Source organism: Gossypium hirsutum, chromosome D02, assembly GCF_007990345.1.
Source record: "Gossypium hirsutum isolate 1008001.06 chromosome D02, Gossypium_hirsutum_v2.1, whole genome shotgun sequence".
Lineage (NCBI taxonomy): Eukaryota > Viridiplantae > Streptophyta > Magnoliopsida > Malvales > Malvaceae > Gossypium > Gossypium hirsutum.
In genome coordinates, this window is record NC_053438.1 from 46,931,805 (window position 1) to 46,957,407 (window position 25,603).

Genomic DNA, 25,603 nt, shown 5'->3' on the forward strand with positions numbered 1-25,603 from the left:
CGTCTACCGAGTGTGGGCTCGCTTCAAATCAAATAAAAAATTTAAAAAAATTACCAATGGGTAATTTTATAATTTTTCTAAACTTTTAGGTCAAGTTGCAAATTAGAAAAATATCTCTAGAACTTTTCTAGAATAATCTCTTCAGATAATTTTTTTTCTACAACTTTCTATTAAATTCAAGTGTGTGTAAATTATGACTCAAGGCTCTCTTTATATAGGAAGAGTTTAGAGAGTTTAAAGAGTTCAACTATTATTAAACCTAATCACTTTAATATTAATTAATATAAGATAAATATTAAATTAAATTAAATATTTAATCTTATTAAAATAATAGAATGTTTATCTACAAGATAATCATTAAATTAAATTTAATATTAAGATAAGTATTAAATTAAATTTAATATTAAAATATGAAAATATTATTATTTTTGGAATAATTAATATGAAATCAAATTCTCTGGTAGAGTCCCAGTAATAGTGTAACTCTTCCACTGCTCAACCACCGACGACCAACAGCCGTCGACCACCGAGATGCCTTCGTCACAGTTACCGGCACAACTGTGTTCGGTGATGCAGGTGCGACTCCCTTACGACATCCCGAGCTGGTTCGGCTACTACCGGTTCAATCCGAGTCAATGACGACCCGGCCGGTCCGGTCTAGCCACTGGTGGGACCATCGGTCTGGTTTCACATACCGAGCCCGGTTCGACTAGTTTTCAAGTTCAATTACCCATTGGGCCAATTGTTTGACTTGAAAATTAACTTAAAAAAATATCATATTAAATTTAATTGATTTGATTAATTTAATTTTACTTAATCAAAATTAATTTTTCCAAAATCATTTAGATTTTCCAAATTAATTTTTCATAAAATTCTTTAATCAAATTCTCTAGTTGAACAATTCTCACTATCACCTAATTTAATTCCATATCGAATAAATCGACTTAATTAAATTATTCCCAAAGTTGCAGAATTTTCTTCTGATTCAAATGCAGTCAATTGAGCTTTTGTTGAGCTAGCGGAGGGACCAATCGAACATATACAATTAGGCTCTAGTGATTGCAATTATATCCAGAAGTATCGCTCAAATAATTCGCAATTACTTAATCATGGAGTCAATTCACAATAAGTACCATGATTGAAAAATCCTTATTGTACTCTTTATGAAAGCAATTCATCTAGTTGCTTTGTCCAATGACCTCATCATGTGTGTGTTACCCTCATATGATATCCTTGATTCCCTTGAGTTAAATCTGTTCACTCAATACAATCATATTTTATCTCATTGTCACCATTGTCTCTTCTTAATGACTAATATGATCACTGTCAACAAATGACTGCGATAAATTGCTTGTTCGAGAACAAGCAACCCATGGCCACGTTTCATATTTATCAATCCACACATGCCAATGATAGGATATCATTATCTCTTTAATTGAGCTATAAATTCTAATGTTGCTAGTAAAGCCATGCCATACACAAGTCATGCACCCAACATACCAGTTATGGGCTCGATCATATTTAGAACATAAGCCTCTACTTATATCAAAGCACATGAGTTGCATACGTATGGTTAGTGACTAACTTAGGATTTAGGTAAATCACACCATCAATGTCACAAGTGAATTAATTCACAAACGAATTCAAAATTAATTCATCTTGGGTCCAGTCTAATGTATCATTCTACCAATGAATATATCTATGTCTCTACTTGTAGAGTTAACTACTCCAATAACCAAGACTAGCCACTTCCCAATTGGAACTGCAGACGACATGATAATCTTTCTCAATATTTGAACTAAATTCTTACTTTGATTCTTTTACGAGATTACGCTCATTTAGATTATCTACTGAAGTAAGATGTCTTTTTCGCAATGTAAATGTTCTTTACAATGACACTTATCTTCAGTTTGAACTTTAGACAATCAATGAGTTAATATTTACTTGTCACAATTAAGCTATGCATGCAAAATATAAAAGACATAATAGTGAAATGTGAAATTAACTTTATTTATTTATTCACCATTCAAATAAATTAAAAAAATACATATTTACTACAATATGAGCACATTTCCTAACAATATTAACTAAGTCGAAGTTGTGTTTGAAGCTGGAAGTCTTCTAGTTTTCGACTTGTGTACTGCCAAATCAAAACTGAAACAGGTCTGATTTCCATGAACGCAATGTCCTATCTTTTTAAAATTGTAACCAAAAGAGAGCCTCTTTTATACGAAACAGTCATACATTTTTCCCTACTATGACCAAATTGTCTCCGCTTAAAACAAGTCGACTTCAACTCCTTAATAGATGGAAGACGTCTTATTTCACCGGTCACCGTTGATCCTTCCCAAACATAAAAACTGCCAATATTTTTACCTTTCATCAAAACGAGAGCTCCACGAGATACATTAATTTTGTTTGACTCAATGTTAATTATACAACCCTTTGAGTCCAAAATTCCTAAGAAGATGAGATTTTTCTTTAAGTTAGACACATGCCTGACATCTGATAGTGTCCTAATTGTCCAGTCGTGCATCTTGATCTGAACAATACCAATATCGGTTACCTTACTGGGTGAACCATTTCCCATACACACAACTCCACCTTCAACTGGACTGTATGTGGAGAATCTATATTGGAAAATATATGGAAAGAACATCTCAAATCTAGGATCCACTCAGACGTAAGCTCGAAGTTTTCACTTGTTGACACCAACAAGAAATCATCACCCTTGTCATCGGCCAAATTAAGAGTCTATTTGATTGCTAGTAAAATATTTTCCGTAAAATGATTTCTGGAAAATGTTTTACTTTTCTGTAAAATGATTTACTAGAAAATATTTTCTGGTGTTTGATTGAATCTGTGTAAAATATTTTTTGCTGCTTGGCAGATTTTTTGAAAATATTTTTCGAAAAAGTTATTTTTACATATATTAATGAATTTTTATATTTTAAATTATTTTTACATATATTGCAATGATTTATTTATAATAATACTCAATTATTAAGCTACAATATTAATTGTTATAAATTGAAAAAAACTAATATCAAATAAATTATTTGTAATTGTGTTAAAAAAAACAAGTATTGAATAATTAAAAAAACAAGTTACTGGAAAATCGATAAACAGAAGCAGTTTTCTACCGGAAATGAAGGAAGGAATGAAGGAGGCGATAGAGAGGAGAGCACGGAAAATGTCTTACGGAAATTGAAAGGGTAAGACATTTTCCCTAAAATGTAACCCATTTTCCTTTGTTTTGGAGTTCATTTTCCAAATGGAAAATGTTTTCCTCCAATCAAACGCTGGAAAAGTAGGAAATGATTTTCCAGAAAATCAATTCCGTCAATCAAACAGACCCTAACACTAGCTAAATCTTCCTTGTTACTCTAAGCAGCCATTTTATTTCGCAGTTTGTAAGAATCTGTCTTGATGTAACCTAACTTCTTACAATAGTGACATCTTTTGTCTCGCTTCCTTGATACTACAAAAATTGAGGCTTGCTTATCTAACTTACTATTCGAATTAAATTCATTGTCGAGTTTGTCTTTTCTCAACAGATGACCCTTCACATCCTTGAATGAGAGATTATCTTTGTCATAAATTAAGGTTTTCCTGAAAGACTTGTATGAAGGGGGTAAAGAACACAATAATAGCATAACCTGATCTTCATCGTTAATATGAACCTCAACATTATTTAAATCATTCAAAAGAGTAATAAATTGAGTTATGTGATCTCTAAGGTGCTCACATTCGTTCATGCTGAACGTGTACAATCGTTGTTTCAACATTAATCGATTAGCCAGAGACTTTGCCGCTTAAAGGGTTTCTAACTAATGAGTGTTGAAACCACCAAATATAATTTCCTACGCTCTAACTTAATTAAATAATAGTATAGAGTAGTAGGTTCGATCCCACAAGGATTGGGATTCCTAATTTTCCTGTTTACGTTACTAGATTTCTGAGTCTAAGCAGTTGTTGTGCCCACGACCTATGCGTGCAAAATTGTATAATAAATAAAATGGGGGTTTTACTTGATAAAGGAAATAAAAAACCAAATATGAAATGAAATAATAACTGAAAAATGATTGCAAAATAAAAGTAAATTAAATTAAATCGATGAATCAAATATATAAATGCTTAGTCTCAGCCTCGATACACTCCGAAATTAAACTGGTCCTTGAAAGTAGATTTTCCTTTCCAAATGATAAGCTGGTTATAGCGATTAAGAACGCCCTAACCGCCAACTTTTCCTTATGTAGTTGGTTCTAATACGATCTACAAACTAACCCTTAACGATTATCTAACCACGTAACATGTGTTCATAATTTAAGATCTCAGCAGCCTTACGATCTAGAAAAGCCCAACTCGAATTAACAGCCTCAATCGCGTGGGTCGTTTAAATTTGATCACAATCTCCATTGATGGAATCCAACTAACTTTGTAATAACCCAAAATCCGTGGGCACCGGAAAAGTGTGTGTATTATCGGGCCTCCATCTTAGTGAATTGAGTTCGAAAATAATTATTAGAAGTAATTATGAGTTTAGTTGAGTGATTAATTAGGTATTAATTAAGTGAATTTAGTCTAATTAAGAATGATTAGGAAAAAGGATTAAATTGCAATAGAAGTGAAAGTTTAATTATAGATTAAAAGAAAGTTAAAAGGACTAAATAGGCAAATATGCAAAGTCCCATAAATGAGGCGGCATATGCATTAAATTCAAGATTTTGTTTAAGTTATATATAAATATTATATGTATATAATTATTATAATTATTATAATTATTTATTCAAATGGTAATTTATATTAATTGAATTATTTTATTATGAAATAAATTAAAATTAAGACAAATGTATGGTGAAAAGATGGTACAAGTGTAATAATAATATATATACACTTGTATTATAATTATTATTTACTTAAAATTTAAATAAAAGATATTAATTAATTAATTAATTATATTATGAGATTTTTATTTGGTAAACAAATTAAATAATGACAATTGTATGGTGTTGATGGTGTACAAATGTGAATATATAATTGAATATTTAATAGATATTTAGAATAAAATATATTATTATAGTATGAAGTAAATAAAATAAAATGAAATAAAAGAAGGCAAATGAAATAAAAGAAAGAAAATAGGCAAGTGAAAAAAAAAAAACAGAGAAAGAGATGAAACAGAGGAGAAACAGGGGAGAAAGAAGAAAAAGAAAGAAAAAGGGGAAAATAGATTTTTAAAGCTTGGAGTTAATTTGGTAAGTCAATTAAGCCCTTTTTATTTAGTTTTGATGATTTAGAAGTTTTAAAACAAAGTTTTGATGAAATTAAGTTGATATTTTGGAAGTTTATAGTTTTTTTTAAGCATGATTCATGTTGAATAAATTGTTGAATTAGGGATTTAATTGAATAAATTTCAAGTTAGAATTGATAAGAGGATTAAATTATAAAAGAAACTACAAGTTTTATGTGTTAGGGACTAAATTGGGGAAAATTCGAAATTAGGAAAATATGCTGAAATTTTAATAGTTAAATTTAAGTTTGGATGAAATTTGAATAGAAATAGAGTGTGAATTGAATTAGGAAAGTAAGTGAATTTAGTTAGGATTAAATTGAGAATAATGAAGAAATTTAATAGAAATTTAATTATTTATCATAATTAGTGTTGAAATTAATAGTATAAATTATTATTATTTTCATAGCTAACAAAGAACCCGAGGCATCGGCATCAAACGGAAAAGGGAAAGCTATCGAGGACTAAAGCGGGAGATTTACGGTTTGTATTACTATAATTCAAGTTATTTATTATTAAATGTTAAATTTTAATTTATGTGTCTAGTAAATGAAATGTGAGGTAAGTATTAATATTAGTATTATTATTATTATTATTATTATTATTATTATTATTAGTGGGAATTAATTTGAATAGTTTATATGAATTGTTTGTTGATTGAAAGTGGGAAGTGAATTTAAATCGAATAGTGACCGATATTAAATTGAATGGAAATGTATTGAGTTGTGAAAATATGTTAATTGCGGATTAATTATTGATTGAAAGGTGGAAAAATGATTGATTTGAAAGTGTGAGAAATTGTGATTGAATTGGGATTATATGTGATTTAAATACCCTATTAACTAGTCGGGCTGAGTCGGATATAGTTGGCATGCCATAGGATTGGAAGAGTTCAGGGATACTTCGACCTCGAGTCGATGAGACACTGGGTGTCACTATATTTCTTCGGATAGATTCGATGAGGTACTGGGTACCAACTTTCTTCGGCTTGGCCGATGAGACACTGGGTGTCAACTATTGCTTCGAACTATCCGATGAGGCACTGGGTGCCATTCTGGTGTGTTTGGTTGGATCCGTGTATCCGCCAAAGTCCGAGTTTTGTTAATAGGGTAAATGATGAAATGATAAACCGAACGAGTTGGTCAAACAAGCTACTGAAATGAAATGAAAAAGTTGAATTGTGAATTGAAATGTGATATGAGATAAAGGAATGAACCTAAGGTTCATGATTTGTTCAAACTCAAATTGTGGATATATGATATTGGTTGATGAATTGCTATTGTTGAGATATTGAATTTAAATTGTATATACGAATTATGCATTACATGTTTAAATATTGTTATAATTTGAATTATGGTAATACCACTGAGTATTAAATACTCAGCGTACGGTTGTTTCCGTGCGCAGGTCGATAGAAGTTAAAGGTCTCGGTTCAGCATCCAGACTAATCCCGACTTCAGCATAACTTTGGTGATGTATATTTTCCTTTGGGTAATGTGGCATGTACATAGGATGTGTATAAAGGTTGTTATGTTTTAATATAATGGTTAAAAAAATGTTAGTATTAAAAGTTTATGAATTATTATGAAAGAAGTTTATCTATTTTGATTTATTTATTACCTTGTTAAATTTTAAATTGATATTATGTTGATTGAGTGCGATTAGAAGTATTTAGAATAGAAAATGTGAATGTGAAATGAATTGGTTGATTGGTTATATTTGAAAATGATATGGTTTTAAATTGCAGGTGGTTTGATGTAAAAATAAGCAGAAATGTTGCTGAAATTTTTCTAAAAATGAATGAAATCAATTAGTAAAATTTATAGCAATTTATGAATTATTTTAATAGGATGATCATTTATTTAAGAATTATTTTTAAATTGCTTGGTATGTCTGGTAATGCCTCGTAACCCTGTTCCGGCGACGGTTTGGGGTTAGGGGGTGTTACAAACTTTTTTTAATTGAACACGCCAACTTATTCGCGGGAACTCGAATATGGTAGACGATCGATCCGACTTCCCAACTATACACAAATACAACTCCCATCCAACGTGCACTTTGAGCTAAAATTGAATCAATGTTAAGAAACGATTGTGACTATCCTATATACCGGAGAGATAGTGAATACCGTGTTAAAAGGTTTTTTAATGCGGGTTTATGTCTCACGATTTTTTCGTAGGAATGATTACTGGGCTAAAGCTAAAAGGAATTTAGTTGATCATGAGACTAATCATGCTTGATGGAATATTAGAATGGGTTTAAGTGTAATGGTGATAAGGGGATGAAGGAAGGGGCTTAAAGGGCAATTGAACCAAAGTAAAGAAATGAAAAAAAAATGGTAGAATGCTTGTACTGCTAAATGAAGCGTGGAATAGAAAAGAAATAAATAAATGGTTTTTTTTTCAATTTCTAATCTATTTTCCAAAGCCACCATACAAGGTATTTATATACATTCCATATGCTAATTTTAGTCTGATTCATCTAATAACCAACCACATAAAATCATATTTTATATCATATTTTTTTTTCTAAATCTAGCTTTTACAAAGTCAAATAGAAAATTTGATCAGCTATAAATTTCTCAAAATTTTCAATTCAGCCCCTTTTTATTGCTTGTGCTCCAATTAGTCCAATTTGCTTGTTAACTAGAATTTTGATACTCCAACTGCGTAACTGATGAAATTAAACAAAAATTACAGGCTCAGTAGAAAAAATTATCGAAATTGGGTGCGTTAAACTTACGAATTCAGCTTGTTATCACTAACCTTTTCCATAATGTGAATGTCGTTTTCTCCATCAAAACCTCTTGCAACACATTATTTGTTAGACATAATTGAATCGTGGATAGAGCCTTTTTATCTAACCTATCACATTCTAATTTATCCATGTCTGCAGGCTTCTTCTCTATAAGGACCTTCTCAAGCTCGCCTTGAATCAAAATTATCGTCATCTGAACTTGCCATAGATTTGAAATTTGTGATGTCATCAAACTTATCAATATCAAACCTTGTTGTTGCCATCTCTAAACGGGTTAATTGTAGAAATTAAACTAACTCTGATACCAAATTATTGGGGATAAACCATGTTAAGCAACGAACAAGTAAAATAACAAAGAAATTAAAAAGGTCGAACACAAATATTTTACGTGAAAAACCCTTTCGAAAAGGATAAAAAATCACGAGTAAAGATAATTTCACTAAAACGACAAAAACAAAGAGTACAAAATATGAAGATAAAACTAAACCCCGAAACCCAAAATAAGAACCTTCAAAATATAAACACAAAATTCTCTGAAAGCTTGTAAAAGCTAATACCTAAATGTGTAATGAGTTATTTTTCTAGGGTGGAAAAAGGGTCTACTTATAGGCTAAATTTGTAGGTCAAATAATATTAAAATAACCTACACTAATTAGAGTTTAAATGGGAAACTAATATTAAAATAACCTACAATAATCAGAGTTTAAGTGGTAAACTAAAAATAAAGTTTAACTGGGAGAAGAAAAGCCAAAAAATATTAGGTATAACTCCACACAATCTAACAAATTTTTTTCCCACTTTTTCAATCTTCCAAATCTTCTCACTGAACGCTTATTGAGTCCAAAGTGAGGTTCTGATGAGTGCAAAAAACTAAAAATCAATCCATCAATGGATATCCTTTGCCTCGCACCACCACCTAAATGTCTTTCAATTTCCCCAAGTGTTTCTTTGGTGATGATGATTGAAAATTTGTAACGTAAGTTCACATGTTGATCAATTAATAAAGCAATAATAAGGTATTATTCCCACGATGATCAAGTAATAAAGTGGCTTTTGGGTAACATGTGGAGGCTATTGAGTTTGTGTTTGGGTCAAAGGAGTTCTGGGTTTATGTTTGCAAGGTTTATAAGGGCATCAACTAAAGAATGAGACGGTTCAGTCTACGCTCACCACATCAATTGTTGATACATAGAATCAACAACAAGAAGATGATAAAGAGGGTGTAGTGGTTGTAAGGAGGTCGATTCACCTGTAACAGGTAGAGAGTCAAAGTTGGAGGTTAAGAAAGGGAGAAAGAAGCTGTAGGAAAGAGGGAGGAGGAGAAGGCTTGAGAGGATGCTAAGCCACTATGGAAATATCTTTGGAAGAAGAAGGTTTCCTTGGTGCCTCGTGTGTTAGGGTATATATAGGGGATGTCCCATTGTCCAATGGTTGATCATGTAGTTGGCTATGTAGCAGGTTCGCTATATGTTAGTTGTCATCAAGCATAATTCTATGTACTCCTGCTCTGACATTCCCATTAATGAGGTTGTACGAGGTTGTTATACCTTAGTGATCCCTCAATTATCCCCCTAAAGGCCAAAAGCAAGTGGTTAGTCTCTCATTATCCAACGGTGATTACTATAGAGGGTATTTGACCAGGGGGCATTCAGGGGCCTCTGTTTGGGCTCTCACCAAGCCGTTCCTCATTTTGCCATGTGTCATTGTTGGGGAAGGAGTATAACAACTTTTAAAGGGTTACAATTAAATTGACAAAAAAAATTATAAATTTTGAAGGTTAAAAAGATTATTTTATCATCTTTAGAACAACCATTAGCGGCAAAAATAGATGAAGGAATCGAGAATTTTAAATAAATAAAGTATAGGAGATCAATGTCCAAAATTACAGTATAGGGACAAAATTTTAAAAGAGTATAATGACCTTTAGCATACCTAAACCAAACTATAAAGATTGCTAAGCAATATCAAATACCATAGTTCACTATTTTGCAGCAATTTATAAATTTTATTATATGTATTCATTAATCTTCAGGCTTATTATTATTAAATATTTTCATTTTTTAAAAGGCATAATATCAAAAGTAACCCTTAACATTTGCTTGATTAATCACCTAGCTTTTATTCTTTTTTTTAAGCACTTTAACTTTCAGGTTTCGTATTTTATTAAATTGATCAATTTTTTGACAAAATTGATGATGTGCCGTTAGTTGACTAATGATCAACAACATATGCTAATGTGACACTCCACATATGCATAATTGTTGATATGTCACTATTTTATTTGGCATGCCACGGTAATAAAACAATTAAAAATTTAAAAATAAAATTAAGAAAAATAATTAATAAATGTTCGTAGAAATTAAAAAACTAATAAAAATTAGAAATTTTTTTTATGAAATATCCTTTAAAAAATATATGCAAACATAGAAATTAGAAAATATACAATCTTCCTTCAAATTTTAACCCCTGCCTTCGAAATTTCTCTTTAATTTTCATTAATCTTCAAATTAAATACCACTAGAACTTTTTTTCCTTTAGTTTTTTCTTCTCCCGTCTCTTTGTCTCTTCATATTTCTCTCTACCTTTCTCTAAGGCAACCCATAAACACAGCAGTCACTAATCCAGAAATCGATGTTGGACCGTCGTGCCGGCTCCTGTCGCTGGAGGTCGACGAATACCAAAACTCTTTCCCAGTCTCTTTTTGACCCTTTGAACATGAATATGGAGTTGGATTCTCCAAAAATTTCCCCAAACTACACGAATCTATGCTTGGACATTCAAACTTCTCCTTGCCCGATATCGAAATTCGACTGCTGACTCAGTTCGATTCCAAGGTATGTTGTTCTCCTTGACCTCTTCTATATCCCTATCGTTCAGATTTTCGAGATGACGACCCGAGGCCTTAGAACTAGCCTCAACGCCAAATTGAATATGTTCCTTTCTTTATTTCTTTGTATTTTTTCTTCTTTCTTTGATTTTGTTTCCTTTCTCTCTGTTGCAGGCTTTCACTTCTCTTGGAGTTTTTTTCTTGTTCTTTTTGTGTTGTTGTTGAGGGTGGGGTGAGGATGACTTTAAGGTGGCGATGGTAAGTGGACTAGTTGTCAGAGGGTTTGGATTTGAACATGGTGAGAGTGGAGGGTCGATAGTGGTGGTAATGTGGTGGTTGGTTAACTAGATAGTTGAGGTGATAGCGTCGAGAGGGGTTGATGATGGTGTGGGTAAGAGAAGAACAAGTTCCAAGTTTTTAGTTTTCTGGACAAAGAACAATAAGTGAAGAAGATAAATTTAAAAACAAAAAAGAGAAGATTTTAATAGCTTAGAGGGTTTTTTACCCAAATATATTTAAAAAAATTAAATATGTAAATAGATTGTCAGTTAGATTAATTATCGAAATAGTATGTTTTTTTTAATCGCTTCTATCTGATAGGCGCAAATTAATTTTTTATATTAAAATTTTTTTAATTGCGTTTATTTGACAGGCGCGAATCAATTTTTTATATTAAATTTTTTTCGTTTAATAAAATATTATTAATTTTTTTCTGGATCAGTATATAACTCAAGTATATATACGATTTAAAAATTATATAACAACAAATTTAATCAACATTTTAATAAATCAATAAAAATTGTTAAATAAATAAAAAATCAAATAAAATTACATTTTATAAAAATTACATTATATAAAATTATCAATATCCCATATTTTTTCACACAGCCAAACTCTACTCCCATTGCTCAAAATAAGAATCTTAATTATAAGTTTTGAGAAACGCTATTAATTGATACTATTAATGTATTATTATCAATTTTTTAATTTTTTTAAGTTACTGTTAAGTATTGGTATATTAATAATTGATTTATATTCTTCAATATTTCTACAATCATTTTTTTATAAAAATAATTTTAAAGTATATAAATTTATGAAAAGAGTCAGTTATGATTAAACTTGGACAAATTGATATCCAAGTTGATATAAAAAAATTAAATAAGTTAACAGCAACTATATTGATATAAAAAAAATTAAATGAGTTAACAACAACTATGTTGATATAAAAATAAATAAATGAGTTAACAGCAACTATGTTGATATAAAAAAAATTAAATGAGTTAATAGCAATTATATGATTAAAAAAGCTAGTTATGATTAAACTTTTAATGAAATAATTTTTAATTTTTTTTATATTTATATGTTAAACTCACCAAATACTAAATTAAACACAATAATTTATAACTTAATCCTAAATTACTAATAAATTAATTTTAAAATAATTACAAACACAAAAATTTATAACATAATCCTAAATTACTAACAAATTAATTTTAAAATAATTATAAAAAACAAAAAAAAATACATGCATACAAAATACTAATCCAAAATGAAAAATTAATGTTGGGAAAAATTAATAATATTTTATTAAACAAAAAAAAAATTTAATATAAAAAATTGATTCGCCTGTGAGATAGGCGGGATTAAAAAAATTTTAATATAAAAAATTGATTCGCGCCTGTCAGATATGCGCAATTAAAAAAAATACCATTTCGATAATTAATCTAGTTAACAACCTATTTACGTATATAAATTTTTTAATATATTTGGATAAAAAACCCTATCTTAGAAAAACTGAGAAAGTCACGTCATTATAACTAAAAAAATTAGGTTTTAAATAAAAAAAAACTTAAAATTTTTCTTTGATCAGATCTCTCAAAAGACTTTTCCTAAGTTTTTTTTTTTAATTTTTAATATTTACAAATTTTTGAAATTTATAATTTATAATTGTTTTGCATGTAACTTATAAAATAAAATAATCACACCAGATATGAAATGCCACATCACTCATGTTGTTGACCGTTATCAATTAACGGATACATTATCAATTACGTTGATCAAATGAAACCTTAAGAGTTAATGTGCTTAAAAAAGAATAAGGGTTAAAATAATTATTCAGACAAATGTTAAGGGTTATTTTTTATATTATATTTTTTTTAACAAAGTTGTTGTAGAGCAAAACTAGAATGATAATCGAAAAAATATATATATAATTAAAAATTCTATCACATACATATATTTGTGAGAACAACAAATTAAGAATAAAAAAATTGTTTAAAAATAATAAATAATAAATAATAAAATGTATAGTTTAAAATTAATTAAGAATATCACATGAAATATGTATGATGTTAAAATGAAAATATATATATTAAAATTATTTATCATGGTATTATCATCAATCTTGAGTTGGTATAGAATTAACTTATACAAGAACTCAACCAAATACATACATATATATAATTAATTGATGGAAGTAATAAAGTATGCATAATAAAGATTGAAAATGTATAAAAATGCATATAAAAAAAACTTTAGTTAAGTGATAAATTAAAAGTTTTACTAATGCAATAATTCGGGTTTAAATATCATCATATATATATTTATTGGTTTTTAAAATAAAAAGATTAAATTACTCTTGGATAATAGAACTTATTTTAATTACGAAAGTATATTTCAGTAATCTTCTTAACCGAGTTGGTGACCCAATTGAAGGTGACACCAACTTAGTAAAACCTTAATAAATAATAAGTATATAAATATACAATTGATAAATGTAATAAAATATACATAATAAAAATTAAAGTGCATGAAAATATTAAAATAAAACTTTAACTGAGTAGTAAATTAAAAGTTTACTAATGTAATTGGTTTGTGTTTAAATGTCACCATATGTATATATTTTTATTGGTTTTTTAAATAAAAAACCAAATTACCATCAAACAATGTAATTTATTTTAATTACGAAAAGATATTTTCATAATTTCTCTAATAAAGTTGACGACCCGATTAAAAATAACCTTATAAAACATTTAATAAATAATATATATATATCTCACAACATAATTGATGTAGATAAAGGTGGAATTAAGAGATCAATGGAAAAAGAACGAGTGGAAAAAAATGATTTAAGATGTGGGTCAATTTCTTCAACAAAAATTATATCACGAGTCATGATATTACATAAATATAAAAAGGTGTAATGACCTTTTGTCCTTTACTGCTATTTATTTATTTATTATTATGTTTCCTTATTTTTAACTTTTAACTTTATAATTTTTATCAAATTATTTTAAAATGGATAAAAAAGTTAACATTTGTTAATTTTACTGACGATACACATTGATAATATGTTAGAATTTAATTAATTTTAAAAATTTTAAAAGTATTTTAAAAATATATTTTTATATTTTTAATTAATTTTAATGATTTTAAATTTAAAAAAATAAAATTTGTAAAATTATTTTAAATTTTAAAAAATAATTAAATACTGACGTATATACCATATCAACAAAATTAAAAAAATATTAAATTTTTTATTACTTTAAAATAATTTGATAAAAAATATAAATTTAAAAATAAAAAAAACAAGAATTAAATAAAGTGCTAAAATAATTCCTTTTATAAAGTTAAAAAATCAAATAAACCCATATAATAATTTGAATCCGGTCCATTCAAAGTTAGAGAATATCTATGGTGTAATTAAAATTTATTAGATTGAATAAATATCTTAACTTTTAAACAAATCTAAATGCTAGATAAAAAGAATAAACTTTTAAAGTTCAAACTGAATAGTTAAAGGTAGGCTGAAAACAAACTGAATAACCTATGAAATTTCGTCTTTCAGACCTCGGAAAGTGCAACGGAAGAAGACAAGAAGGGTTTCTTACTTAAAAGCGTATGAAAAAAAGGTAAAAATAGACCCTTTTACCTAAATAACCCAAAAAATATTATATTTACAAAAATAACACAAGTTTAAAAACAATCACCAAAATAACTTAAAATGAAAAATACCCACTCTTTTTTTGCACCAATGATTGCCTAATCATTGTGTTAGACTTAAAAAAATTATTTTTTTGGGTTTTGGCCTATCAATGGCCAGAACCCATGTATTTTTTTTTTAAAAAATTGTATAGTACTAATATATGGATATACGAAAAAGAAAAAAAAATTTTGGGTGCTGGCCTGTCAATGGCCGGCACCCAGTACACAGTACAAAAATTTTTTTATTTTTTTCGTGTCAGAATCAGATATAAAAATACGAAAAAAATTTTAAAAAATTTTTTTGGGTGCTGGCCTGTCAATGGCCGGCACCCCATACAGAGTACAAATTTTATTTTTATTTTTTTCGTGTCAGAATCAGATTTAAAAATACGAAAAAAATGTAATGTGTACTGGGTGCCGGCCATTGACAGGCCAGCACCCAAATTTTTTTTAAAATTTTTTTCGTATTTTTATATCTGATTCTGACACGAAAAAAAATAAAAATTTTTTTGTACTGTGTACTGGGTGCCGGCCATTGACAGGCCAGCACCAAAATTTTTTTTTTTAAATTTTTTTCATATTTTTATATCTGATTCTGACATGAAAAAAATAAAATTTTTTTGTACTGTATATTGGGTGTCGGCCATTGATAGGCCATCACCCAAAATTTTTTTTAATTTTTTTCTTTTTCGTATATCCGTATATCAGTATTTTACAATTTAAAAAAATACATGAGTTCCGGCCATTGACAGGCCAAAACCCAAAAAAAAATATTTTTTTTAAGTCTGACACAATGATTAGGCAATCATTGGTGCAAAAAAAGAGTGGGTACTGTTCATTTTAGGTTATTTTGGTGATTGTTTTTAAACTTTGGTTATTTTTGTAAATATAATATTTTTTTGGGTTATTTGGATAAAAGGGCCGTAAAAATAACAGTACACAGTTTTCTAATAGGGTTAATATGCACATTTAACTACTCCAAAATACTTAGTAAGTAATTTAATTTCTTATTTGATTTTGTATTCTATTATTTAGGTTGGTATTTTTACACTAACGTTATTAGTTTATACTGACGTGACATTCATAATTAATTCGTTAGTAACACATGATAACCTAACAATATGCCACGCGGCATATATAAAATTTAAAAATTTATAAAATTTTAAAATATATAAATTAATTAGAAAAATATAATTTTTTCACATCAACAATGAACTTCGACAAAAATTATATTCTTTTTTATCAATTAATTTATTTTTAAATTTATATTCGTCACATGGCATACTGAGAAGTTGTCACATGTGATCACCAGATTAGCTATCAATGTCATGTCGGCATAAACTAATGGTGTTAGAGCAAAAGTACCAACCTGAATGACATAATATAAGTTCAAGTACCAACTAGTACAAAAACAGTACAAGTACCAAATAAATATTTTTGAACAAATTCAATGGACAAACTACATATTAACCCCTTCTAATATAATCTATCACCAACATTCTTTCTAAAATGGAATTGGTGATGGAATCGGTAATATTATAAATTTTTTATTTAATCAACTCAAATCTCAATTGTTAAAAATTTAGAAAAGAAAATAAAAAATAAATACAAATAAAATAACAACATAACAATCATTAGAAATTCATTCAATTAATATTATTATTTCTAAATCTTGATGTTAGTTGATATGAATGATGAGATGTTTGAATTCTTTTTAAGATTAAGGTTATAAAAATTAATTTTTTTAAGATTTGTGATTGTTTTTTTAAATAATATTATCTTTAAAATTTAAATTTAAATTCGAATGCATTGCCCAACATAATCTTTAATTATTTTGATTCCTATTGAGTAATTGGGCTAAAACAAGGAGCCGAAATATTATCAATTACCTGAAGCAAGTTCAATCGATTCCTGATTCAAAAGAATTCTGAATGATTGGCTTAAAAAACAGTTGAATATCCTTTTTGGACCGATAACCAACCGTTTTCTAGTTCAATCAATCTGATTGGCTGGTTTTGTCGGGTTGAATACCATATAACTACATTTTTGTTCCATTTTCATTGTTAGTGTCCATGACTGAGAGTACAATGTTCCCTGGCTTTCCTTCTTTATCGTTTAGCAATCCATCCATTGGCATTTTCTCCATAGAATTTGATCTTTACTTGATTACTTCCCAAACACACCATTTTTTCTTTTCCTTTTATCCTCTGCAAATTTATCTCCAATACCCAAAATTCATACTTCCATTAAAGAAAAAAAAACAATGGAACACCCAAGAATCCTGTTTTCAGGTTCTCTTATCAGTTTTGCTGTTATAACTGCTACTTTTGCTTGCTCTAATGGACAATGCAAGGTTACTACTTTTTTGTTTTGAGAGTGGACCTGAAAGAGAAAGAAAACACGTTAAGAGAAGTCAGAGATTGCTCCGGTATTAGTCTGGAGTCAGTATGTGAAAGAGATAAATATAATGTTTTACTTTCTGCTCTATAACAACCTCGGACTCCTCTTGACATGTTTTCTTCATCTTTCAAGTGCCAGGTCCTTTCTGACACTTTATTTTAATGTTGTTCTTTTTTACTGCAGCTTGGAGATGAATGTTCATCTGATGCAGACTGCCAAACCGGGCTGTCTTGTTTTTCTTGTTCTGAAGCATTTGATGGCTTAAGATGTATCCGATCAACAACTACCAACCAATTCGAGTTTATGGTAAACTTGTATCGTTGATTTCCTTGGCTTATTTGAAAGATTTCAGGGTTCATGAATGAATTTTGTGTTTGAGTGACTGTTGGATGCTTTTCGAGTCCGAGTTTCACATATTTCACTAACATAGATATCATATTTTTGCGAGAAGAATTCTTTACCATTCAACAGATATGCATATTTGACAACACATAATTCCTTTGCCAACGAAGTGGAGCCGCTTCACACTGGAATTCGACTTACCTTTTTAAATCAAGAAGACAATGTAACACAACAGTTAAATGTAAGGCTTTTTAAATCATGTTCCGTGTATTACGAAATTCACCTCTAGCTGATTGATTTCTCTTTTACAGAATGGAGTTCGAGCACTGATGCTGGATACATATGATTTCAAGGGAGATATATGGTTGTGCCATTCTTTTGGGGGAAGATGCCATGACTTCACTGCATTTGTATGCAATTCAGATCCCAATTCCCATTGTTTTTATTTCGTTTTGCGTCTTCTTGAAAAAGAAACTGAAAGCCCTTGGATTTTCTTTACAGTGGCTTGCTATTGACACTTTAAAGGAAGTAGAGGCATTTTTATCTGCAAATCCATCAGAAATTGTGACACTATTCCTAGAAGACTATGTTGAGACCCCAAATGGGTTATCCAAAGTTTTCAAAGATGCAGGTTTAATGAAGTACTGGTTTCCAGTCTCAAGTATGCCACAAAATGGTCGAGATTGGCCATTAGTAAAGGATATGGTTGCCAGTAACCAAAGATTTGTTGTCTTCACTTCAGCCAAGTCCAAGCAAGAAAGTGAAGGAATAGCATATCAATGGAACTACGTGGTTGAAAATCACTGTACTACAACTTTCTCACTTAAAAGATAAAATCTGTCTAAAAATGAACTTGCCAACATTTGATAGCATTGAGAAACGTTTTGTCCTAAAATTTCAGATGGGGATGTTGGGGAGCATCCAGGAGAATGTAGCAACCGCGGAGAGTCGGCGCCACTCGATGACAAAAGTAAATCTCTGGTTTTGATAAACCATTTCCATTCCATTGCACTCAAAGTAATGGCTTGTGAAGACAATTCAGCAAGTCTTATTAGTATGCTTGATACATGCTATGGAAGAGCAGGCAACCGTTGGGCTAACTTTGTCGCTGTTGACTATTATAAGGTAAATATTTTACCGGTGCTCTTCGATAAGCAGTTTTATAGCCCTGCTTCATCTTGGGATTATTGTTGCAGAGAAGTGATGGAGGAGGAGTGTTCCAAGCTGTTGACAAATTGAATGGCCAATTGCTATGCGGCTGTGACGATGTCCATTCATGCGTGGTAAGATCGGCATAACTCGTTTTACTCTAATCTATGGTCTGATTATACAATATCATCCCAAGTGATTAAAGCACATATTGCTCGCTTGCAGCCTGGATCATCATCCGCAACATGTTCTGCAACTAAGGACCAATGAATCTCGTTTGTCTCTTAATAGCTTACTATTGGTGAACATACTATATGATGTTTATATTATTTATATGCCTTAGGTAGCATTATTTACTTATTAATCCTGACAGGGAGGAACAGCCATCACTCTCGTCTCGTTGAAAGTTTCAAAAATGGTTGATCTGCAGTTGTCAATTGAGGATTTGAAACTAGCTATTTGGTTTGGCTTGTATCAATGATTCAATCTAACACTGAATAGCTGGCTTTATCCTATTAATTTTGAAATCTGATTCAAGGGATCAACAGTTCGATTCGGGTTCTAATTCAGGAGAAATATATAATTAAAAAGGAACACATTTATTCATAAGTTATGCATTTAAATGATCCGTGATATTGAATTTGCTCGATTAAATTTATATTGGTATGGGTAATTTGTTTGTGGCAATTTTAAGCTTATTATTATCCTTGTCCTCGTAGAGAGTCTAAGACCCCAAAGGCGAAGAAATTATATATATTAAAATTTTAAATGTTTAAATTGTCATTGTTTTATTTTTTCTTCATCGTCAATTATCTATACTAATTTACTAGTTTCAAACATATATTTTAAAATATATGTTTTAAATAAAAGAAAAAAAAACTAGCTAATAGGAATATAAGTTGGCTATTTTACCAAAATAACCCCCAAAAGTTTATTATTTATATAAATGATTCTAGTTCAAAAACAATCACCTAAATGACCTGAAATGAACAGTGTTGAGGGGTTTTGGACACCCCATGACTGGCACCCATGTCCCCAATCCCCAAAAAATCACCCAATGATTGGAAAAGTAATTAAAAAAGAACAATTTTTTTGATGCAAGCCATTGCATTGCTGGCACCCATGTATTTTTTTCCGGTATCTAAAAAAAATTTTGGGTTTTGGCTTTGTGGTGGCTGACACCACTTTGGATTCTGTTATAAGGGTTTGTAGCAGGTTAGCTGATTTACGTGAAGGGAGGCTTGTTCACAATATTTTGATCAAATATGGATTTGAATTTGATCAAATAATTGGTGGTGTACTAATTGAATTTTATTCTGATTGTGAAGCTATTGTTGATGCTAAGAGAGTCTATGATGGAGTAACAAATCCATGTTTGAATGCTTCAAACTCACTTATTAGAGGCCTTATATCAATTGGTAGGATTGATGATGCTGAACTGATATTCAATACAATCGTTGAGGCAAATTTAATTTCATATCATCTACTGATTAAAGGGTATGTTACTTGCGGCCGAGCTGAAGATTCAAAAAGATCATTTGAAGAGATGTTTCTAAGAACAATAATTTCTACCAACACCATGATTTCTGTATATCCCAAGAGTGGGGAGATTGGTAAAGCTTTAAAGCTGTTTGAAGAAACACGAGGTGAAAGAAACCCTGTGACATGGAATTCAATGATGTCTGGTTATATTCAAAATGAGCAATACAAAGAGACCTGAATATGTGCAGATTACAAATAGCGCATACAAGGTCAACATTCTCAGTTCTCTTTCATGCATGTTTGTGCCTGAGATCTCTTCAACAAGACAATGACTTCATGCACACTTGATTAAAACACCATTCCATTCTGATGTTTATGTTGGAACATCCCTTATAGATATGTATCAATGATGCTCACAAGTCATTTTCCAGCATCTCTTCACCTAATGTGGTAGCATGGACAACTATTATTAATGGGCATGCACACTATGGGCTTGGCTCTCAAGCTATCTTACTCTTTGAGCATATTAAAAGTGGTGTCGGCCACCACAAAGCCAAAACCCAAATTTTTTTTAGATACCGAAAAAAAATACATGGGTGCCTTCCATGAAATGGCCTGCATCAAAATTTTTTTAAACACTTTTCCAATCATTAGGTGATTTTTTAGGAATTGGGGACATGAGAGCTATCCATATGGGGTGTCCAAAACCCCTCAACACTGTTAATTTCAGGTCATTTAGGTGATTATTTTTGAACTAGGGTCATTTACGTAAATAATAATTTTTTGGGTTATTTTGGTAAAATAGCCCATATAAGTTAAATGGAATTCAAGTTAAATGGAATATGAATGTAATGGAATTTTTATTAATAATGTTGTTAATTAAGTTGGTGTTAAAAGTTAATTTAATTTTTTTCATTTTAATATTATATATATTTCATATGTTATTTTTTGAAATAATTTCATATGTTACTATTAATTAGTTTAAAACTAAACGTTTCATTATTTATTGTATTTTATTTTTAAATACATCTATGTAGTCTAAGTATGTAAATTTCACATGCATATGTCAAGAGGCTAGACCTTTAGTCTTGCAAATTGCACGACTTTAGGTGATTTCGTTGCTTCGAATCTGCTTAAGTCAACCTAATTATCGCAAAAGTGAGAATTCTCAAAGAAATTCTCTAACGTACCAAAAATATAGCGGAAGCACACTTGAAATGAAAGAGCAACGAAGAACAGAAAAACTAAAGGAAAATAGCACGCCAAGTGTTTGAATAAATTCCTTCATTTGAACTATGAATGAAGTGATTGCAAATGAAGGGGGAGACCTCTATTTATAGTTGAGCTCCCTCAGAACCAACGGTATAGATTGAGTTACATCGACGATCAAGATTAGAGCCTATCTAAAATTGAGAGTCTTAAGGGACTTAAACTCTATACAATCTTATCTCTTTAGGACTTACATTATTTACCCCGATAACTCTAGTTTTCCTGAAGTGTTTCACTAGGCCACCAAGGCTTCAAGTAGATGGGTTTCTCCACGGATTCCACGAATCGAGATAGTTCATGCTGGTCAAATGAGCCCCATTTAATAAGTTGGCCTCTATGGGACGTTCTGTGTGCAATGGTCATGGGCTTTAAGTTGCGGCCCATTACATTCTCCCCACCCATTCTCGCGTCTCCTTCACTCCGTCTTTGAAATGGAACTGGTTGGACTCGTCTCGAAACGATGTCGATGCTCGGTTATTCTCGACTTCTCTCTCTATCAGGTTATCCCACCTTTCGAAACATTTGCCTTGGTTTATGTCTCCATCATTGCCTAACTCGCACTGTGTTTCTCTTTTGTACATCTCGATCTAAGAGGCCACCGCTCTTACTTGCCCCCATTGTGACTTGCCTCGATCGGGATCCTCTTGATCTGCATTAATAGGTTTAGGCATGCCTACATTCAACATCGGGTTCACCTTGAGTCTTGTCACTTATTTTGGTTTGTAAGCCTATCAACTTACCCACTTCAGACTCTGAAAGGGTCCATGTGTCTTTTCCAAGCCAACGATAAGTTAAAATGTAAAACAATACCAAAGTGTTTGAGATATACCTTGCTTATTGTATTTATTCGTCTCGTCTCGTCTCGACTGCCCAGTTTGCATCACTACTTTACCCTTAAAGCCTGATGCACAACCGCATCTCTTTTAGGTGATAGACCCTCTAATGACTCAATAGGCTTCAAATCGATTTTCTGCCCCTTTAGCGTTCCCAAAGGGATCTTTATAGAGCTCTCATCTACCTAGTCAATATTCCTTCTATATGGAATATCCTTAGCTAGCTAGATTGTCGACAATACCTTAGTTTCGCCCTTCATGTCTCGACTCACTGGCACAATGTATTGTGGTTGTTGAATATCCAGGATGCATATATAATCGGCAAAAGGAACCAAAAGAGCATTAATCTTGTCAAGAAAATTCTAGCCAAGTAATCATCTAAGTGGATCGAAGTCTTCCTTGCTTTTCTATTGATCGATCTGTAGTTCAACTCTTGGTGCTATAGCCACAGTCGAGACCTCTTTGGAATTAACAATCTTGATCTTCTTAGTTGATTCACTCACTGAGAGACCAAGTTTACCCCTAGCTTTCTTCGATATGAACAGGTCTGATGCCTCTGTATCAATAAGAACACTCTTCTTCTGATCTATGATGTTGATGTTCACATACATAAATCCTTTATGCTTGTGATCCCTCTTTGCCTTAGCATATTTGAGCATCATTGATCCAAGATCCAACACCTTATCCTCAACAAGCTCCGCTTCAACTTCTTTAGTGATTGCGGACAGTTTAGATCTCTCTGGATAGTCCCGTATCTTATGCAGACCACAACATAAGAAACACTTCATTGGCTTCTTCTCATTCTTATTGCCCTTCTTGGTTTCAACCCCACGCACAATCGAACCAAGTCTTATTGAAGCTTTTTCTGGCTTGTTATCGTCTCTGATGGCAAAAAACACAAATCACTTCGGACAGTCTCTCACCATATGCAGACCTTTATAAATGAATCATTTCAATAGCCATTTTTTTTTATTTTTCCATGACTTTTAGGTTTCCTCTTCCCATTTTTTGGTTTTCCATTACCACTATGGCCACCATTACCGTTACTAAACTCAATCTGTCCATCTTTATCTTCCCCATCACTGCTCTTCCCTTTAGGCTTAGAAGACTTGAACTTGTCTTTCCTTGGAAACAACTTGATTAAAGATTCTACCACGATCATGACTTTCGACAATTCTTGGACCCCTCGACATTCTAATTCTTGTTTAACACACGACTTCAACCCATCTATGAAAAAGAAGAATGCCTCTTTCTTAATCATGCTTCAACAAAGTGACGTCAAGTTTTAGAAACACCAGAACACTCCAAAACATAATGGACAAACGGAATAAAATCATGCTTCATTATGTACTATTTAATCAGACATTTCACATCTGAAGAACAATAAGATATTGACAAGGCAAAGGGATGCCTTTTCTCTTTTTTTCTCCCAATGGGAGGAATCTATGAAAAAGAAGAATGCCTTTTTCTTAATCAAATCTGTAATTTGGAGCATGAGTTCGCTAAACTCCTTTACATACTCCTGAATTGTGCCTTTTTGCGAAAATCGATCCAACTTAGCCCAAGCCTCCTTCTCGATATATTAAGGGTAAAACTGCTCATTGAATTCATTCTAGAATTCTTCCTAAGTCCTAATTGCAGCCTGACCATGCTTTTCATTTGTGGACCTACGCCTCCACCAAATAAGAGCAAAATCAGTAAAATATCGAGCAATAGTATTTACCTTAGCATCGTCATTCTTGATGCCCACAGCATGAAAGTATTGCTCCATCTCCCATAAGAAATTGTTTACTTCTCTCGCGAACCTTGTCCCCTTAAACTTCTCTGGTTTGGGGACATCAATCTCTTAGTTTAGTATTGCACTCAACACCCCTTTACCCACAACTTTGCACACAGTAAGCTTTCCCTTGAGCTCCTTGATTTTTGCATTCAAATCCGTCATTGTGGCTTCGTTTTCTTCCTTCATAGCTGTTATCCCATATTCAAGAGCATCATTTTCTCTGTCGGCTTACTCACAGTAGTATTGAGGGGCGTATCCACTGCGTTTATATTGGAACTAAAGGCATTCGACACATATTCCTTGAACTGCTCTTTCATTGGATCTAACTCATTAATGTGTGTCTCCACTACCTCAAGTATTTCCTTCACTTTCCCTGTGGATTCATTTGGATTGACCATACGACTTTCCAAAGACAACAACATATCTCTGGATCTGCTTTGTTTCTTGGACCTCCTATGGGTCTCCATCGAAACATTCTACTTGTCTGCTCCTTTCGACATCTCAACGACACCTTCGCAACCTTAACTTTGATACCAACCGTCATGATTAAGTTGAGACCAAAATTAAAATTTATTTTTGAAAAATCATAACAAAAATTTAAATTTATTTTGAAAAATCATCAAATTAAAGAGAGGGAAATTTTAAATAAATGAAAATAATTTTCAAGCCATTATTATTATTATTATTGGGCTTAATATTGAAATGTGTTAAGTAAAAAAACCCAAAGATTTGAGCCCGGTTGATTTAAAACTTACTGTGAATCCAAATCAGTTTTACAAGCCCATATTTGAATCTAATTGAGCTTGCTGATAAATTTTTAACCCACTTCAAGGCTCAATCAACTTCCAAATTGGTTTATCACTGAAGAGTCCAAATTCTTTCTTTTTATAAAAAATGAGAAGAATTCAAAGGCCCGTTTGTTTAAAGGCCTAAAATTTGATTTCAGGTCCACTTTACTAGTCAAGCCTAAATTAGGATCAGAGTCCAATTAAGTTAAATTTGGGTCTGACCCAACCCAGCAACGGAGCCCAAACGCCCACATTAGTGTCGCAGGTGTGAATACAAGCAAGAAGGGTAAAACAATGAAAGAACCACAAACACAAAGAAGCATATGGGAGATTAACAATAATACGAGTATTAAAAAGCGGAATAACCTGCAAGAAAAAACAAAAAAAAAAAGCCCTTGAAAAAAGAGAAGCCCCTGAACACGCCGTTAAAGGTAGACCCTCGGCCTTGCTCCACTGCCGTTTACTTTCACGTGCATGCATAAACAAATGGTGGTGAGCTCCGATGAAGGGCTTTCACCGAACTAAGTCCTCGGTTCTAAGACTGTTTGGTGAATCCATGCGTTTATTCCTTCCAGCTTCCTTTCCTTTCCTTTTTCCCCCTTTTTTTATTTCGTAGATCTGGAACGGAGAACCCTTATTGAAAAAAAGGGAAAATTTTCAAGTTCTTTTTTCCATTTTCCCCTACGAGGCTTTTCTAGT

General features: G+C 31.3%; 2 protein-coding genes across 4 annotated transcripts; both read left to right on the forward strand.

Moving 5' to 3' along the window:
- The first annotated feature begins 16,942 nt into the window (after positions 1 to 16,942).
- Positions 16,943 to 19,317, forward strand: LOC107936233 (PI-PLC X domain-containing protein At5g67130). 3 transcript variants are annotated; one of them, XM_041088598.1, is made up of 9 exons: positions 16,943 to 17,152; positions 17,445 to 17,567; positions 17,713 to 17,844; positions 17,915 to 18,013; positions 18,105 to 18,408; positions 18,505 to 18,728; positions 18,800 to 18,886; positions 18,978 to 19,053; positions 19,126 to 19,317. In XM_041088598.1, the coding sequence occupies exons 1-8, from the start codon at positions 16,949 to 16,951 to the stop codon at positions 19,020 to 19,022; spliced, it is 1,218 nt and encodes a 405-aa protein (XP_040944532.1). In that variant the 5' UTR covers positions 16,943 to 16,948; the 3' UTR covers positions 19,023 to 19,053; positions 19,126 to 19,317. The 3 variants fall into 3 exon arrangements, with proteins under 3 accessions (XP_040944532.1, XP_040944531.1, XP_016724417.2); XM_041088597.1 differs by having other exon boundaries at positions 18,978 to 19,317; XM_016868928.2 differs by having other exon boundaries at positions 17,035 to 17,214; positions 18,978 to 19,317.
- On the forward strand, positions 19,168 to 20,472 carry LOC107922260 (pentatricopeptide repeat-containing protein At1g62260, mitochondrial-like). The gene is made up of 2 exons (XM_016852201.1): positions 19,168 to 19,214; positions 19,968 to 20,472. The coding sequence occupies exons 1-2, from the start codon at positions 19,168 to 19,170 to the stop codon at positions 20,470 to 20,472; spliced, it is 552 nt and encodes a 183-aa protein (XP_016707690.1).
- The last annotated feature ends 5,131 nt before the right edge of the window (positions 20,473 to 25,603 follow it).

Coding starts and splice junctions, on each gene's coding strand:
- LOC107922260 (XM_016852201.1), top strand. CDS start 19,168: ATGGTTGATCTGCAGTTGTCAATTGAGGATTTGAAACTAGCTATTTG. Junction 19,215..19,967: donor GATTTGAAACTAGCTATTTG/GTTTGGCTTGTA, acceptor GGTTTGTAGCAG/GTTAGCTGATTTACGTGAAG.
- LOC107936233 (XM_041088597.1), top strand. CDS start 16,949: ATGTTCCCTGGCTTTCCTTCTTTATCGTTTAGCAATCCATCCATTGGC. Junction 17,568..17,712: donor CCAACCAATTCGAGTTTATG/GTAAACTTGTAT, acceptor TTTTGCGAGAAG/AATTCTTTACCATTCAACAG. Junction 18,729..18,799: donor TCGCTGTTGACTATTATAAG/GTAAATATTTTA, acceptor TTATTGTTGCAG/AGAAGTGATGGAGGAGGAGT.